Below are 19,183 nucleotides of genomic sequence, written 5' to 3' on the forward strand. Positions count from 1 at the left end.
TCGGACACCCTTCTTATGGCTCCTATCCTATTATGGATAAGGCTTTGGACCAATAAAAACTTGGGTCTAAATCATAAAATACTGGCGGACTGTTTAAAACTGGATAATTATAAAAGTATTAATTGGCTTTCACACATAAAAAAGTGTTCCTTGGATCTGGGTCGCCCTGATATTTTTCTTACTCCTCAGGGCCTTAAGAAATCAGACTTAGTCTGGGTGAAGGCCAATTTTATAACTAGGAAAAATGTGGAGAGGGAAGAATGCCAACTACTTAAGCCCACGGTCAGAGCCCATTATCTGACTATTACGCGTCTTACCATCCAACCGTACCTTACTATAGTCACTATCCCCTTTCATAGGTGGCTCCTGGTTAAACTACGGTTTAACCAGATTTATACAGTTTTATGTGACAGTAACGGTTGGTTTAAGGAGGAGGATGCTCCTGTCTGTAATTGTGATAGTTTTTCTGCTCAAAACAATATGCACTTTATGCTATTTTGTAATTTCTTCAATGAGCCCAGACAGAAATACCTTGTACCATTATTGAAGGAAAAAGCTTTTCTTCAGGCAAAACCTGCTCTCCTGTACCTCCAATTAATGGATTCCACGTTGGTCATGTTTAGCGTGGCCAATTATCTTGTTGCTGCGGTTAGGATCAGGAGGAAAAGACTTAAAGATGTAAATAGTAGTGTCTCGTGAAGATAAATGAAATGGATGTTGTTCTCATTTTTAAATGTCTATTTTAATGAGTATTTTTATCATGTATATTGATTAATTACTATGTTGTTTCCTCATATCATGTATTTTAATGAAATTATTACTGATTGACGCTCTTGTATTTGTATATGAATTGTTCCGCCTTTTGTGATGTGATTGTAGAATGCTTTTATGATTTTTAACTAAATCGAATAAAGTGGATTTGACTGACTGACTCAAACCTGTGTCTGTCTTCTCCCATTGGGAATCGGTGTTGGGAGGGGGTGGCGGGCATCCCGGCCATATGGAAAGGGGCGACCACTCGGTCCCCCCGAACGTATGGTTGGGTGCCCCGATCCCCCCGGGAAACCATTTTGGGCGGGAGGCGTGTCTCGGCTGGTATGCCCGAAGTGGCGTAGCCGGGGCGCGCCCTTTCCCGCCCAGGAGGGGTTGTCCTAGACACCCGCACGGAAGACCACGCCCCAGTAGGCGAACCGGAGGAGGGTCCCCCGCCCTCCCGCAGATGGATAAATAGAGCGGGAATCCGAAGAAGCGTCCTCTTGTTCCTGTGCTCTGAAGGCTGCACCAACTCGTTGCTCGTGAGCCCTCGACGGAACAAGCAGCAATTTTGACCCACCCACCAGCCCTTATGGCAATGTTTGTTTAAATAAAGTTTGATTAGAGAGAAATGTATAGGCCTTTTTTCCTTTGTAGAGAAGTAAGGGAATGTTTCACATAATGATGTGGCTTCTGTTTCTAGGATAATGTTTCCCTTTGTAGGAAAATGAAGTTGATGACTCATCAAGGCTATGTCAGAATTTTATTCCCTTAGTAGGTAAAACAACTGTCGTATTTATTTTTTGGTCGGGCGGTAAGGTCATGATCGGTGAGCAGTAATTTCAAGGTCCCTAGAGGGGGGCGCAACCCAGAATGGATGGGAGCGCCTGGGGGGAGGCGGCCATTGGCCCCTTCCACGGGGAGGCGGCACCCACTAAGGATGGGTCGCCTAGGGGGAGACGGCCATAGGCCCCTCCCAATGGGGAAGCGGCTAGATGCCCCTCCTACGAATTTCCCGGGGGCCGGATATCCGCGACGGCGGATAGAGAGTGTGGGGATGGGGGGGGAGTCCACGCTGTCCTTCCTACAGATACCTCACACGGGAACTCGGACGACCTTTAAAATGGCGTCAAGTGAAAAGGGGGCCTCCACGACAAGGGAAGTTACAGTTGGCAATGAGGGTAAAGTCCTCTGCGCATGCGCCACTCACGCCGTGAGGGCGGGATTTTGGTAGTAGGGATCTGACACCAGTTAAGACCTTGCCGTTGGCCCTTAATGCTAGAATGTACAATTTTAATTTAGAATGTATGCATTTACAGGATGCTAGACTCGGCTAGGAAACCTTTGTATTAGAGATCTGTTAAGGTTAGCCAAAGAACATGTCTTCATCGAAATGTAATAAATGTAAAATTGTACATAATTCATGAAACTTTTATTTAATGTTTTAAATTTTGTTTCATATTTTAATAAATACGGCCGGGGGTAACTCCCCCCCGCCTTCCAAAAGTTCAAACCTGTGTCTGTCTTCTCCCATTGGGAATCGGTGTTGGGAGGGGGTGGCGGGCATCCCGGCCATAATGTTTCAGGCATTTTTATGCACTGCGGTGAGTGTTTCAGCCCACAGCACCCGCCAGAATATATAAAATAGACATTACGACAGCGTTGATGGCAGTTGAATCCTTATTCGGACTGCTGGACCACTGACATGTGGTCTTGTGGGAACACCCATAGCAACACCCATGGAATGCCCTTTCATGCAGTGTTCTGCGTGAAAGGTGGCACATCTTTACAAGACCATGAAAAGTAATGTAAAGTGGATTTACATGGCCTTGTAAATATGCTGTGGCACATTGCTTAACTGGAACATCTAAAAGTGCGGCATGGGCCTCATAAATGAGTTTAGCATAGAAGTACATTATGTGTTTCAAAGAAATGACCTTCCCATTCCCATTCCAGCCTCTTCCAAGCAATGGACTTAGGAATTTCAATTTTGCACTGATCTCAGGTTGTAAAGACCACACATGGGGTTGATGCACTACCATATTTAGTCACATCTTTTGGACATTAGGCTCTAACACACGTTCATTCATGTTTACCAATAGGATAAACCGACAATGTCCTAGTCCTGAGGAGACCCACATAACATAACAGGTTGAAACACATCTACACAGGGGTAAGCAACGCAACACATGAGAGCAGATCAGTAGGGTATATTCAGCATAAAAAAATACTTCTTTTCTTTTCATACACCCCCACGGGACACATTAAGAGATACTAGAACACTTGAACTACAACTTTCCATCTTTCAGTTGCATATAAATGTACTTTGGACACGAAAGCCCATAAAGAATTTACAATTTTGTAAATGGTGACTTATTCTAGCTTTGAAAATAAAAAAGTGAAAACTACCATCTGCTAAGAACGACCTCACATAGTGCTCATCTAGTCACTGGTGACAGTGTTCCTGCACCTACACGGTTCAACACAATCTGACAAGTCATGCTTTCTAACACCTTATTGCAATATAATAAAAAATATACTGAACAAAGAGAAGAGCATCTGTATGACTGGTTTGTTTTTTGTGGAACAATTTTGATTTATTCAACTGTTCCTGGTGAATATGGAATGAATGCCGGGGAGCTGTTGTTCTTTATTCACAGAGTGATAGGTACACTGAGGTAGGGTGCGGCTGAAACACAAGATGGGGGACTTCCGATGATATGATGCCTGAGCCTTTTAACCCGCTGTTGGGACAGAAAAGTCCCTCGCGTGGTGATGGACGTGCACCTCTCGCCTGAGTGCTCAGGCTGCAATGGTACCTGGATCCCTGGTGCTGATGTTTGCTGTCATGGGCGACAACGGAATCAAAGTGTTTACGAAAGTGATGGTCATACCAAACAAGTTATCTCACCAGTTCTGGTGCACTGGTTCATTGAAGATGGTTGTGGCATAGTTGGCATATCAGCAGTTGTTGGAACAGAGGGGCTGCATGATGCACTCCTGTCAGGAGATGTGGGAATACTTCCCAGAGCTGAGTTCACTGTTAAACGACATGAAATAAGAAGTTATAAATGATAAAGGTACTGGTAACACAGAATATATTTCAACGATATCCAGAAGTGAAGATAAGCAACCCATTTTCTTTGATATTCAAATCAATATATTATTTTTGTGACTGCCTCAAAAGTAACCATACAACAGGTAGCAGCCATGCATTATGAGAGCTGCATCAGTTGTCAGATAGTGTCACAAAAAAGCAACGTTTCATAACTCCTGGATGCTGGAGGTGTTTTTAATGCAAAAACCACAATTGATGGACAGAATGCAGAACAATGTCATACATTCACCCCAGTACAGAGATCTGGGCCTAAATCCATCGTTTTTTTGCACTCCACACCACCCCAGTTCAGACATGGCCATATGCAAATCAGTCTGACCCTGTGCCTCATGGGACACACAGCTGGCAACTTCAAAATGTTTAATGACAAATGTAGAGATACATATAACAAAAATCTATGTATTTGATTCTAGTTTTGGTGCTGCTCTTATGGTAATGTAGGCTGGGTTTTGTCAATAAGCTTCACCCAAGTTATTTATTTTGTGGAGTCCTAAATTACCACCTTTCATCCGTTTTGCAGGACTCTGATGTCTTTGGTAACACTAGCGTTCCGGACATTCAGATGAGCATCACAGGGACAAGATAGTTATCTTATGCGCCTATGGCACTTTGTCGGAATCAGGTGTCATATTTACCAAATGTGGTAAATACCAATACCTCAGGGAAAGGTATTTTGCACATGTGGTAAACACTTTCTACTCCAAGTTTTCAAGACGTTTGAAAAACTGGGCCCAACTTTTTTTTGAAAATAAACTCCCCCACCAGACCACAGCAGAAGCTCGCAGGACGCAAAGATATGGCAAACTAAGGCTCTTCTTTCTCGTTCTCTATTTTTCTTTCTATCCTTTACCATTCCACTCACCCATACTCTCTAAAGGGGAGGTGGATGGGGGGGGGGGGTCAGCCAACCATACATACTGTATAAGAGTATTTCTGTAATAACACAGCGGTTGTGGGCTGCCACCCTGTAACGACAAAGCGCGATGACTATATGTACAAAACATCTTTTTTAATAAACATATATTGAAATAAAAAAATAAAAAAAAATTCTTTATTGGCATTTTATAAATATGCATGACATCGTATAGTAGGTATGAAATGACAAATAATACAAATTGAACACGGCTTTCCAAATTCTTCCCGCTTGGGCATTTACTGTGTATTACAAAGTAATAATGCATCACATGTAGTTAGTGGATGTATGACGTTACAACGCAGGCTATTACAACGCGGTTTTTACATCGCATACCTTTACAATGCATAGCGCTTAGAGGTGCTGGATAGTGAAAAGTTTAATTTTCTATTCTAACTCCAGTCCCTGTGGACACTAGGGAAGATGTTGGATAGAAAATTAAACGTATTCCCTATCCTAGAGCGCCCCCCAGCCCAATGCGTTGTAATGGTTTGCGTTGTAATGACCGCGTTGTAATGGTAGTGCGTTGTAAAAGTTTCGTTGTAAAGGCTGTTTACCATAGTTAGTCGATGGCAAATAATATGTGTTTAAGAAATTTCCTGATAATCAACTGTACACCCCTATCTATCACATGGGAGCTCTGGTCTGTTATAGCCCACCTATTTCTCGTGATAGAGGTGTTCCTGCTGGTGTCATTTTTCTTATTCTGTGTGGCCTACTAACTGGCGGGGAGTGCTGCGGAATTAACAGGCAACTCCATACAACAAATGTGCCTTAGGAACCACTAATTAACAAAATACTAAAAAAAGAAATGAACAGCCTCAAACAGTGCATGCGGGTGCTCATAAGTTGGGCAGGATTTATATTAAGGGTGGTTAAGTTAATGTCCACTCTTCCTGGCAGGTCAAATCTAACCTTTATACTTTTCGGTTGGACCTCTATATCCGTGTACTACTACATTTATTGTTATATTGTTGTTGGGGGGGAGGATTAGGGGGCATGTCCCAGAATCAGCACTTGGAGTGTCCCTGTAACGTCGTTTGCCATGCCCCGTCCTCTCATCCCCCCCAGTGACCACGCTTCTTACTTCAGGGAAGACTCACTTCCATCATTTTTGCTAGCTCTTGGCCCAACTTGGTGACAACTTGCACTGAGTTTCTTTCAGCTGAATTTGGATTGGACAACAAGCCACACATTCCCTGATTTGAAGGTGTAGCGGCATATAGTGCTGATTTCTGGTCCTTAAAAACTCCTGAGAAGTTGCACAGAATCTAAAATCTCATTCTTTTATCTCCCGGGAATCAGTTCAGTTTGTTCAGGAGTGGCTATGCTTATGTGAATTAAGGCATGCCGATTTTAAACATTATGTTTTACAAAATCAAAGAGTGTGCGATCACAAAGGCCTATTCACTATGAGCAGATACCCTTTAACGAGTTGGAAAGGTTTTTCTGACTCATAAAATGGCTTTTGCGACTCTTTACTTTCAAGCCTCCAGAGGGGTTGTGAAAGAGGCATCCTTCTTCTGTCTTTGATTTGGGAAGGGACGTATCAATGTTTTTTCACTAGAATTCAAGCTCTGAACTTTTGATCAGCTATAGTTGGGTGGCATCTGATTTGGAAATGGGAACCTGTCTGAGGACATTAGACTGTTAAGAGTTGTATTGGTGGCCTACAGGTCAATTTATGGAGAACCACTAGTTTCTTATCTTGATGAGGCCCATAGCGTAAATATTTTGGGCCTGATTCTCAAAGGTGCACTTAAACTTTAGTGCAAGTTTACAATTTTTGGAATATTCACAAATTAGAATATAATATAGTAAGTTTACAACTGCAGAGACTCCGCTGCCGGGTGGAGAACTCTGCACATTAAAATATGTGGAGTCTCTGCAGTCGTACGCTATTAACTTATAGTTTGTGAATACCAAAAAAATTCAAACTTAAAAATTTTTAAGTTTACCTTTGTCAATCAGGCCCCAGTTTTTAAAAGTGTCACCTGTGCCTTAAATGTTCCCATTTGAGGAAGCAAATGCAGGATGGAGGTCTGCTGTTTTTTCCGGAGGATTTCAAGGAGCTGTAAGCAAGATCCTCCACAGATGTTTCATGATGCTGATTGGATTCTGATAACGCTGTTATGGGATTCGATTTTCCAGTCAGCCTAGCCTGAAGACAACCTGAGGTCATCCCTAAATGGTCAATGCTTTCTAAGGACCATAGCCAACTTTATTCCGCCAAAATGGAGTCATCATTCCAGCTATAGGGCTCCTGTTTACAATCCCAGTGTCTTATTCACAAAGGTAAACTGACACTTGGTGTAAGTTTACTATATTTTGCTATTCACAATCTACAAGTTTAGTTTTACCTGTAGTATCTTTACAACTATGGAAAACACCGCACATAAAAAGACAGGACAGTCTCAACAGTCATATAAATACACACTATTAGTGCATATGCCTACTGCCTCGACCAAATATGGGATATGACACACACAATATATTAATTTTCTATTCTTCTAATATTAATTGTATCTTCTGATATCATTTTAAGTAACGCTTTTACTTCTTTCCTGTCCTTATTCTGCTTTTCATTTTTCTATCCTATGCCTATAGATGACATAATTCTAATAATGTATACACATATTTATGTTATTTTGTGCAAAACTTCTTCGGATCTAACTCCCACAACCCTGTGCTTCACAGTAGCGTTTATTTCTACCTTTCAACTTTTCAGGTTATTAGATATTTTAGATTTTTAGCAGTGTGAATGTACATATTTTGTTCAGTTCAAGAATACTTCATTCAGTTTCTTGACCATCAAAGTTATAAAACACCCATAAGAAAATAAAATCTTATATCATCAATCAACATCCTTCACATCGAAAATGTATTAAAAACATATACATATTGTGTTACTTTTTATTATCCCTGTTTTAGTGGGGCAGGTTTGTAACCAATGAGATTTGCAATACTTTGTACAAGGCTGAGTTGTGCACTGTGGACCCATCAAGCATTGGCACACCACTAGTGCATTACACAAGTACCTGGTTCATTAAGGGCAGTTTCTTGAAAAGGTCTTTAGGTAGGACTCTAGAACTCCCTCTTACCTGGTGTAAAAGCAGACATAGGGGGTGCAGTAATCTCTGGGGGCCGGAGGGGTTCTGATGCTAGAAATAAATGAAAAAACAACATTAATATTGTCCAAGTTGCTGTACTCAATTGCAGTGTAAAATACATATTGAACCATATTACTTACATTAACTTAACAATTCAATTATCTGCCATTTTCAACTCACAGTCCTCCTGAAAGAATCTTCACATGGTGCAGACCTAATGTTAAACTGAAATAATTTTCAGGCGCTCTAGGCCTTTAGTTAATTGAAAGTGTACAGACCTACTGTCACCATTATCCTCTCTGGACACCCTTTCAGTGTTAGCTAAGCATGATAATAGTGGCAGTGCTCTTAGCCCCATCACCAGGGGCACTGTTGCTATGTCAATGACAGAAAGTTGTCTTCTCTAAGCCTCCTTAAAGCTCCAATCAGATGCAGACAAGCAGCCAAGGCCTAGCTTAAAGGAAGTAGTGCATGGCTAGTCTAGGTACAGTTCAACTACATTAACACAGGCACAATGTAATGGGAATTTCCAGACAGAGTTGTAAGCAAACAACACTCTAATGAAAACTCAGAATTTATGAGTATATTTACAGTACAAATGGAAAATCAAATTATAGGAAATACACAATACACAATGACAGTAAGGTAGTACACAGCACTGTGACTTGATAAGCTCACTATATATTGTTGATGATCACAAGATGATAGCAAAAATATGCACAATCCTGAAAAAAGAACACAATACCACAACAAAGCACATACGGACAATAAGAAGGATTACAAAATATTGGCAAATTGTAAAAAAGTATGTTTAGTGAACAGTTTGTGGGTGCGAGCTTCACAGTGTAAAACTGAGAATCACAATATTCCTGCCAACATAGAGTATCTTAGTTACAAGTTGGCAACATTTACTGTTTGCTGCCCTAATATTTGAGAACATTGACAACAATGTAGAAACAAAGCAGAGTCAATGGAAATATACATGCAGTGTCTCAGAGAACCTGCAAATGAGAGAGACAGTGTTTCAGAGTTCAGAAAGTGTATTTACTGAGTCTACGGACAGAAACCTACTCCTTTGGGTTGGGGGTTAGTGGAGTCACCCAAAACAGGCCTTTTCAAGTAAGAAAACTTAATTGGGGCTGCCCATAATAATAAAACAGATTTGTTCACAAATAATCTCTTAAATGGACAGTTTTAAACATATTTGATTGTTCAAGCATTACAGTTATGCTAATTTATCCTGTTTAAAAACACAGTTAAATACATGAATGACAACATGGTCAGCCTGGTCTACCTAAAGCAAAAAGGTATCCACAGAGGGATTTTTTATAAGAATGGGAGGGTTTAGAAGGTTATATAGAGCCCTCTTGTCCCCTTTTATACCAACTTCCAGCAGGGACATGAGAGACAGACAATGTTATGATGGGCCATTACACCACTCTTTGCAACATGATGTTCCTCCTACCCAGTGCCTGCCTGCTCCGATCAATTCACCCTCCCTGGGGGTCCATCTCCAGTCTGAAAATCTCTGCCCTAAAAACTCTAGGTCAGTAAATTCTTAGATAAAAGTGACCAAGCCTGACGTTAAGGGAAAAAGACTATAGTCTGATCCACAAAAATATCGGAAGGCCCGCAGATACCAAGGACTTTGAAATGGACACTAACATTTTACTGATAAAACTATATAACACACAAATGATAATGTGTCGAAATCAGGTTTCAGTGAATAGTTATCATTTGGGCATCACAAAGTAAAGTGTCTTGATTTGTTTTTATACTATTAAAATCTTTGTTTAAAATGTGCTTCGCTTTTGCTTTCCTAACTGCTGAATGTGTACAGTTCATTTTCAGGTTTGTACATTTTGATGTACATGTATAAGGTAGCTACATTATGTTTATAACATTTTGTATGTCCTAAATAGGCTACCAACAGCCAGTACTTACATCTAGTTTGTCAAAGGGGTCTGCGTGATTGAGAATACTGAAATGGAGGTCATGTTCTCTCATTGTATACCAAATGGGTGTCTAGGAGGAGCACTAACCCATAATTTGAGAACCCCCGGGTTCAGAGACCCTACAAACTGATAAGGAGAGTCTTGTCTTTGCTGCGGTTTAACCGGTGAGTGGGAGGGACTAGCCAGATCATTAGCTCTTTTACAGCTGGAACACTGTAACCACCTCAGCACAAACGTTCCAAAGGCACTCGTTTTTCTTTCACTGAGGATACAGAACTAAGCAGTACAAATGTAACCAATTCCGAACAGATTACCTAATAATCCATACATGACTCCTCAAGTCATTTTCTTAGGAAACAAGGGATGTTTTTGGTGTTTTTGTCGAGTTTTCTTGTTTGTGAGTACTACGTGAAATACACTAGATCACAAGGGTTTCCAAAGATTAATTGATGTATTTATAAACATGCACAATGACTAACTGAACAAATGCTATTGGGAGAAGGTTCATAATGCCAGGGTACTGTGGACCCTAACAAGATGCCAAACTTGCAATTATCCTAGGTAAATACTCAAGGAGGGGTCTTCTCCCATCTCTCCTTCCAGATGGCACATAACCAAACTGGTAAAGACCTCGGTCCATATATAATGGCAAATAACAATTAAAAAAAACAGACACCTAAGAGCCACATGGAAATTGCAAAATTAACCACACCAACACAAAGGATATTCCAATTGAAACAATCAGAAAACAGTCTATGGTCTATGAAAGAATCACTGAAGCCATGACAGGAAGGCATCCAAAATCTGATTGGACTGCAAGCTCATACAAATGGCAATAAAATGCTATTCAAATATCTGTAACATAACATGCCATAACATAACACAACATAACATAACACTGTATTAATCCTGTTTTTGTTTCTTCTGTCTCATGTTTGACTGGCTTTGAAATTAACAGGATATAAAAGTGGGTAATGCCAAACAAATGCAATCTGAAAATAAGTAAAAACAATCAAGAAAATCTCACCTAGCGAGTTGAGTATGTGTGGCGTGTGGACCATTAGTAATAATGTCATAAGTCATTGAATTATATTAACCGCAACATATCACCCAAGGGTCTCAAAGCACTTGTGAAAAACCGGTAAAGGGAAAGAAATATAGCAACAGGAGAAGGAGAGGGATCAGAAGAACCAGGTTTTTAATCTCTTCCAAAACTGTTGGTGATCAAAGACCATACGAAGCAGCAATGGATGCTCGTTCCAAAAAGCAGGGGCCAATGGAAAAAGGATCTACCTCCATTCCTGATGGTACGAATCCCGAGGGGGGTAAGAAGATAAGGGTCCTATTAGGTAAGTGCCAATTTACTTTTTTAGCAAGTTATCTAAGCTCGTTTCCATACATGGTCTTATGTACCAGACAGATGATCTTAAAACTGATTTGTTTCCTGATAGGAAGCGAGTGTAGAGCTTTCAGACTAGGTGCCGAAGGGGACAGTGAAGGGAGGTTTAGCACCAGTCTAGCGGCAGTGGTCTGTAAGACTTGGAGTCTAATGAGAGGATCTTCATTTATAGAGGCCAACAGGGTATTTCCGTAATCGAACCGACTTAAAATTAGACCCTGGACAAGCGGTTTCCTAAATTCAACTGGGATCCATTTAAAGATCTTACATAGGCTTCTCATTAGTCCATAGTCCATTAGCAGTACTGTGTCCTATTTGTACTAATGTTAGAGTGAAGACATGAGTTTATCAGCATGATATAAATGAATCACCTTACCTGGACAGATAATAATGTTTGACGCCTGGCTTCCGGGTGAAAAGGTGATACGGTCCTGTGGAAGGGTTGTGACAGTCTGCATAATCTGGAACCACCCACAGCTCAAAGGTGCACTGTCTGCGCCCAAGTTAGCAGCAGGTACTGTAAACAGATGACATAAGAGTAGTACAGCTGGGGTGATTTAAAGTACCTGACGTTACTTTGGTTGTAAGCGTTTGTTCATGATCCACCAGCCATACTACATTATTATTCATTCTACTCTCCTGTCAATTTTCCTTTTGCACAACTTTTTTTTTCATTAGGAAAGCCGATGATATGGCCCAATAAATCCAAAGATGGCAGGCTTCACCTTCATTTTACAGCTACTCAAATCTAACTGCCACACGACTATAGTCCTTCAGGCAGTTTGTTATTCTAGGACAGGATTCGCCAAAATCGGTCATGGAGGGACAGATCCATGCCTGATTTTTAAGATAACTACATTTATCCAAATGGGAATAAGCTAAAATTCTGGCATGGATTTGGCCCTCCAGGACCGACTTTGGAGAACCCTGTTCTAGAACAAACAAGCCTTAGCACCAGGGAATAAATTGTGTTAGCAGGAGTTAACTAGAACCCCAGCCGGGCTAGATCTATTTAAATTGACCCTACTGCTGGATAGTGTTAAAATGGTACCTGTCAATTTTGCACCAGTGGTAAACCAACATTTGCACAGGTTGTTTGCATACTATGCCCTAGCACACCTGATCATTTGGTAAATGTATCATATATGGTATTTTCATTTTTTTAAAGAAGTGGTGTCAATACAAATATTAAAATTAAAAGAACAGGAAAACCAAACACAATCCAAACCGAAGACACGGGTAACACTTTAGAATTCAAACAGCTGAAGAGGGCACGCAGAAAAGGAAAGTATGAGGGGTGCCATTGTATGTGAAATGAGGTATTCAAAGCAGACCAGAGATCTACAGCTTAGAGAGTGCCAAAATGTGCCTTTGTTTCCTGAAAGTCTGTTTGTAAAGATGGCTTCAAAGCTAGGAAAACTGCAATAGTGAACTCAGCAACATCTCTCTGGGATATTTATGGCTATTAGGAGCAGGAAGGTGAAAGGTCATGGATCTACCAGCCACTACAAAGGAGGTAGAGGAATCCATAATTTGTTGATTCCTCTTTTTAATTATTCATGAAATGTCTCACAAAATGCTAGACAGAGTAAGAAAGAACTATTTATGTATTCATTTATAGAGTTTTTGATGAGCAATTCACATCCTGGGCCATTTTAGATATAGGTTAAACAAGGGTCAATCACAAAAGTACTTCTGGCTTTCATCTGCCTTCAACACAGTTTATCATGACACTCTGATCCAAAGACTCTACAAAGCAGGCATAGAGGGGACTGCTCTCAACTGGATCACATTCTACCTTCAAAACAGAACAAAAGTCATCCATACACCCCCTTTCTCATCCAAACCGTACTTCACCAAATCAGAGATCCCTCAAGATTCTATCATCTTAACCATGCTTTTCAACATCTAAATGAAGTCATTACCTGCTGACATGCTTTACTATGCAGATGGCACACAAATACTTCTTAAACTGGAAAGCACCAAAGACAGGAAACTCATAAATCTTCATTTTCTTTACAGCCATTGATTAGTGAATGAAATGGAGGTATCTCAAATTTAAGTGTCTAAAACTGAAATACATACATGTGGCGATCAGAAAAAATATCCACTTTGGATGGATGATCTGGGACCACCTCCTAATGTATCCGAAGAAGTAAGAACCCTTGGAATTGCCATGGATTCTAAGCTATCAAGTGGATAAGTTAACAAGATCAAGCTTCATTACCATGACAACTCTGCAACGCATCTTGCTCCACCTAAGATTTCCAAACAAGGCCCAAACTCCTATCGGTCTGGTACTGTCTAAACTTTATTACGCCAATGGCATCTACCACAGATCATCTTTATCAACTACGAGAAAACTATAACAAATTCAGAACTCACCTGCCAGACTACTCCTACATTTAAAGCCCCTTCTCTCCTGCCTTGAGGGCCCTACATTGGTTACCGGTTGCCAGAAGATCCGCATTTAAGCTGCTTTGTATCGCCCACAATGCAATACATGCAACAGGACCCCTTTCGAGCAGGAATGAAATCACTAAATACATAGAATAAAGGAACCTCAGCTCCAAATTTGCCACCTCGCTCCAAAACCCCAGCATACAAGAAAAAAACATGAGTGGTGCATCTTTCTCTATTCAAGCAGCCAAACTATGGAACTTACTAGCCCTCAAACATAAGCTCAGCAGATAACTATCTAATCTTCAGAAGACCACTCAAGAGTTGGCTCTTTACTACATGACCACCATACTCAAAACACAAATGTACAGTATACGAATGTGTATAAAAAGATGTATAATTTGATTATATGTATGTATTTAGATATATGCATTTCTTTATATATATATATGTATATGTATATATATATAAATTCAGCTTTTCCCTGTGGGGAAGTTTAGTTCCTCTTGCACTCCCGTGTGAAGACAAGAATTGTTATCTTCACACAGGAGTGCATGAGGAACTAAACTTCCCCACGGGGAAAAGCTGAATTTATGTGATCGCAGCGGGTCCTGCTGCGCCTCGCGTGCACCGCCCCAGAGCACCCGGGAGCCTCCGAACTTGGGCCAGACTGAATCATGTATATATATATATATATATATGTATTCTCTGCTAGGCTTCAGAACTCGTTTTTCCAAAGAACCGCACTCGTGGAACCAAAGTTTTTTGCAGTGCTCACACCATCAAGATTTATTCACAAAGTTTAACAGACGCGTTTCAGCCTCAAGCCTTCATCAGTGTCAGTTACATTGTGCGAGTTAGCTAGGGAAATAGCTACAAACAATCACAGACATGGTTGACGGACTTCGGTATTCTCTGAGTCGCGCCATCTTGGAACATGTAAATACATAGTAACATCCTTATGCGCTGTATTAGACACATTGGAAAACTAGGTTAAATATTGCCGTGTATCGGCATAGCTCCCCGTGTTGCCACATCCGGGGAGATTTCGGGGGCGTAAAGCCATACAGCCCCCTCATTCCGAGGTTTTCCAACCGTCCATCAAGCCATGTATTGGCAAGTCTTTGTTGTTCTGTATCCTTCCAGCTTAATCTAGTGCAATTTATTTACAGTGCCACAGCCAAAGTAATTCCTTCAATATGTTTCACCTTGTTCCATATCTTTACATTCCTTGTTTCACTGGTATTATTCTTAATACACCTTATTACATCATTCTGCCCCGGTTTCTTTAGTCAATCACCTACCTATACCCTTTGGTGTGTCTAGTTATGGTAAGCGTGGCGTTACCGGGCTGTTTGTGCAGAAACTATAGATTATAAAGGGAAACAAATAGTGATACAACGAACTTAACTAATATTTACAAATCCATATATTGATTCAGTTCACAGTGTCTCACCAAACCACAGTTATTCAGAATTGGATAGGGATGGTTAATCTCTATTTACTGGGAATAGATGTCTCACTTATCTATTTCCCCAGATGTACAGCCAGTTCCTCTCCGCTGTTCAATCCCAGTGGTACTTTGGTCATAAGGTCTATAATGTACTTTGATTCCAGGCATCTCAGTGTCTTTAATCTGTCCCCACCTCTCGAGCTTTCGGGCACAAAGTCTAAGCCAAAATACTGCAGTTTGCTCCTGTCCCTTTGATGTATTTGGTCAAAATGTCTCGCGACAGGATATGCTGGGTCTGCTTTGTCTATTGCCCTTAGGTGTTCAAGGACCCTGATTTTTAGTTGATGAATCGTGCTTCCGATATACTTTAGGCCGCACGGGCAGACCAGGCAGTAGACTGCATAGCTAGTGCTACATGTCAGAAACTTATTGATGGATTTAGAAATGCCTGCACCAGGAATGTCATATTTCCGCACCCTCTTACTTCCTATACAGGCCTTACATTTTCCGCAGGGGTAAAAGCCCCCCATCTCTGCGATTTTGCCTGTCTTCTGCGTGATTTTTTCGAAATGGCTTTTCACTAGAGAGTCTTTCAGTGACCTTGCCTTCCGATAGGTGATTAAGGGTTTGGCTGGGATGTCATCTTTGAGGATGGGATCAGTTCTCAGAATATGCCAGTTTTTTTGCAATATTGTTCTCAATCCCATAGATTCGCTTGTATACGGTGTTATTAAGCGAAATTTCCCTTCGTTGTTGGATTGTTCATTTGGTGGTTTCGGTTTTAAGAGATCCTCTCTTTTAATTTTTCTTACTCTCTTCAGGGTCTTGGATAGAGACACAGGGTCATATCCTCTTCTGCAGAATCTCACAATACAACCCTCCGCTGCCTTCTCAAAATCCTGCTCTCTACTGCTATTTCTTTTCACTCTGAGCAATTCACCGTACGGGATACTTTGTATCAGTTTTTTAGGGTGATTGCTGTCGGCTCTCAGAATGGAATTGCCCGCTGTCGATTTGCGGTGCAGTGATGTGTGTAACCCATCTTTGTCTACATTCACTCTCAGGTCAAGGTAGTCAGCTGTAGTAGAGCTTACCGTTCCCGAAAAGTGTAGGTTACAATTGTTGTCATTAAGAATTTCTATATATTGTATATATATATATGGTACATTCTGTCATTGGGCTACAGTTGGGCTACATCTAGCTGATATTTGGGCTACATTTGCTTTTTTTGTCTCTGGTGGCCATCTTTGGGCTACATTGGGCTACATTGGGCTACATTGGGCTACATTTGGGCTACATTTGGGCTCTAACATATATATAGCCCAATGTAGCACAATATATATTTTTTTCAAAGTTAATTTTCGTAAAAACCACTTGAGAATAGCAAAGGCACATTGGGCTACCAATATTTTTTTTGTTGCTATGGAGCGCTCCCGGTGCGCGCCCCGGGGAGTGCCCCGAAAAGCGTACTTTTATAAAGCGCCCCAGGGAGCGTCCCGTAAGCGCAAAAATCGCGAACGAAAACATGATTGTGACGTGCCGCGTCCGCGTGATACGCACGGCGTAAGCGCACCCGGAAGCACTCGAGCGAATACGATCGCGCAACGTAGACATCCGACGCGCTTATGCGACGCGCCCCGGGGCGCGCCCCGGGGCGTGTAGCTTAAGCGCGTCGGGTCATGTGACCAGAAAATAACACTTTTCATTGGTTCATAACAGTTTTGGTTTCATAATGATGAAGCCCCTGCTCATGTGACCTGAAAATAACACTTTTCATTGGTTCAATAATTTTTTTTTTTCTAAATTTTGAGAAACCCATCCATTTCTCTCACTATTGATTTGCACTTGGAGAGAGCAAGAGGTGTTTTGTGAATTATCTACTCATTAATTTCCTGATCTACAGCAATGGCTGCAAGGGAGTCATCCAGCAGTGATTCAGTTGGATTTGTGCAAGAGGACCCTCCTCACCAGAAAACAAAGAACCACTTCATCTGGAAATTTTATGACATCCCTGAAGGACAAAAAAAAGTTAATGCAAGTAAAGTAACTTGTAAAATATGTGGCAGTATTTTATCCAGAGGCAATCCTCTAAAAAAATATAGCTTTGGAAATGCCAATTTAATTAGGCATGTCAAAAGAAGACACCCAAAAAATTATTCCAGGGAGAGTGTCAGGGAGCTGGCACAGAATGCACGAAGAGATGGCAGCAGCACCTCCACTGGTGGAGCAACACCTTCAGGAAGAACACGTGCAAGAATGGTCCCTAACGTTCAGCCGGTCTTTGCGGGCATAACATTTTTATACGTGGACTGTGACGAACTACTTTGTTATGGGGAGCAGAGCGTTGAACTCATTGAAGAGACAGGAACACCGATGCTCTCCCCGTCCCTAAATTTTCTAAGTTTTTTGCTCCTGTTGAGCAGTTTTTGAATCCCTGTTTTTGTTTTTCCCCTGTAAAAAATCCCCCAAAAATATAAAATCGTTTTAAAAAGTATAAAAAAAATATAAAACAAAAAAAAAAAAGTTCTTTTCAGAACTACCTCCAATTTATAAAAAAATTCTATTTTTTTTAAGAAAAAGTGTCATTCTTTTTTCTCCATGGTACGCTCCCCGGTCCGCTCCCCGGTGCGTGTACCGGGCGCTCCCCCGCGCAAATCAAAAAAATATATCTTTTTTTTGCCCCGTGGGGCCCTTTTATGACCCCCACAACAAACCTAGGGGGTCAGGGGGGGTGTACCCTGCCCCCTTTTGCTCATTTCCCCCTTTGATTTTTTTCCACCTCAATCCTACCGAGGTACAAGATGGCGGCCGCTGCGGACTGTTTCGAATGTTTACAGACACCCGAGAGCCAATCAGCTTTCCGTACGCAAGTTGCGTGGCGCGGTTTGAGCGCTCCCCGGTGCGCGTACCGGGGCGCGGCTCTAGATATATATATTTATTTGAACCTAAATTACTAAAAATCCACTGGAGCACGTATCTTAAGACATAGCAAAGGCACATCGGGCTACCAGTCCCTACAATTTTGCCAACTTTGGTGGAAATCCATTCAGCCGTTCGGGCTAAAAGTGAAATCGACCGCCCTATGGAAATTAACATGGGGAAAACGCATTTTGGGACCCCCCTTTTATCTCAGCCCCCGCTTGACGCATCCCCCTCAAACATTTAGGGAAGGACCGGAGCGCCGCGAGGCCATTTTGAGGAAATTTTCAGGCAGATTCGTCAACCGGCGCCAAAGTTATTTCAAATAGAATTTTGAGATTTAACATTGAAAAAAATCCTAACTATAACTACCTACTGGCGACAGCCAGTAGGTAATATATATATATATATATATATATATATATATATATATATATATATATATATATATATATACTGCTTATGGTTTAAAATATATTTTTTAGGTCTTCCTAACAAATGTATATATTCCTTATGGTTAATATATAATATATATATTTTATGCTTAACATGTATGTATGTCACTGCATAGTTTACTTCTAAATCATTTGATCATATGCTTATGTGTCTCTGTTTTATTATATCTATCACAATGTGTAAATATGATCATAACAATTGTATTTATAAGTGCTTCACTATTGAAAAATTGGGAAAAATATAAAATAAAAATAAATAAATATAAACAAATTAAAAAAACTTATGTCAAAAAATCCTTCTTGGACCTTGAACTTCCTCACTTCTTTTTGTCCCCAAATGATTTTACTGGCAGTGCAAAACAGGAGGTTAAAACTGCATTTTATCAACTTAGAACCCAGATGAGACTTTTCAATCAACAATCTCTAGTTACAGTATCATGTTACCTAGGTTTTAAACAAGCGGTGGGGATTGAACGCTATCTCCTTTAGGTTGCCCACACAGAACACAGATTCTATATTATCCGTTTTAGGCTAGGCTTGGTCCATTTCCTAGTAGCGCACCCCCAACAGGGATCATGGTATATTGTTAAAAATATATGTCTGGCGAATACTGATGCGTGAACAGCATTCCTTGATGGCAGCCCCTGATGAAGGGAAAAGGTTCCCAGAAACGCGTCGGGCAGATTTTAAATTGTGGAGCGGGGAAGT

At 40.9% G+C, this 19,183-nt stretch overlaps 1 protein-coding gene across 3 annotated transcripts in view; it reads right to left on the reverse strand.

Moving 5' to 3' along the window:
- The window catches only part of CIITA (class II major histocompatibility complex transactivator), a 451,080-nt gene that overhangs the window by 173,935 nt on the left and 257,962 nt on the right, over positions 1-19,183 (reverse strand). For all 3 annotated transcript variants that reach the window (XM_086941420.1, XM_086941419.1, XM_086941421.1), the window contains 3 exons: positions 11,625-11,765; positions 7,886-7,945; positions 3,665-3,793 (listed from right to left, as the gene is read on the reverse strand). In XM_086941420.1, coding sequence (XP_086797546.1) covers positions 3,665-3,793; positions 7,886-7,945; positions 11,625-11,765 — 330 coding nt within the window. The remainder of the gene's footprint in view (positions 1-3,664; positions 3,794-7,885; positions 7,946-11,624; positions 11,766-19,183) is intronic.

This window comes from Lissotriton vulgaris, chromosome 10 (assembly GCF_964263255.1).
Source record: "Lissotriton vulgaris chromosome 10, aLisVul1.2, whole genome shotgun sequence".
Classification (NCBI taxonomy): domain Eukaryota; kingdom Metazoa; phylum Chordata; class Amphibia; order Caudata; family Salamandridae; genus Lissotriton; species Lissotriton vulgaris.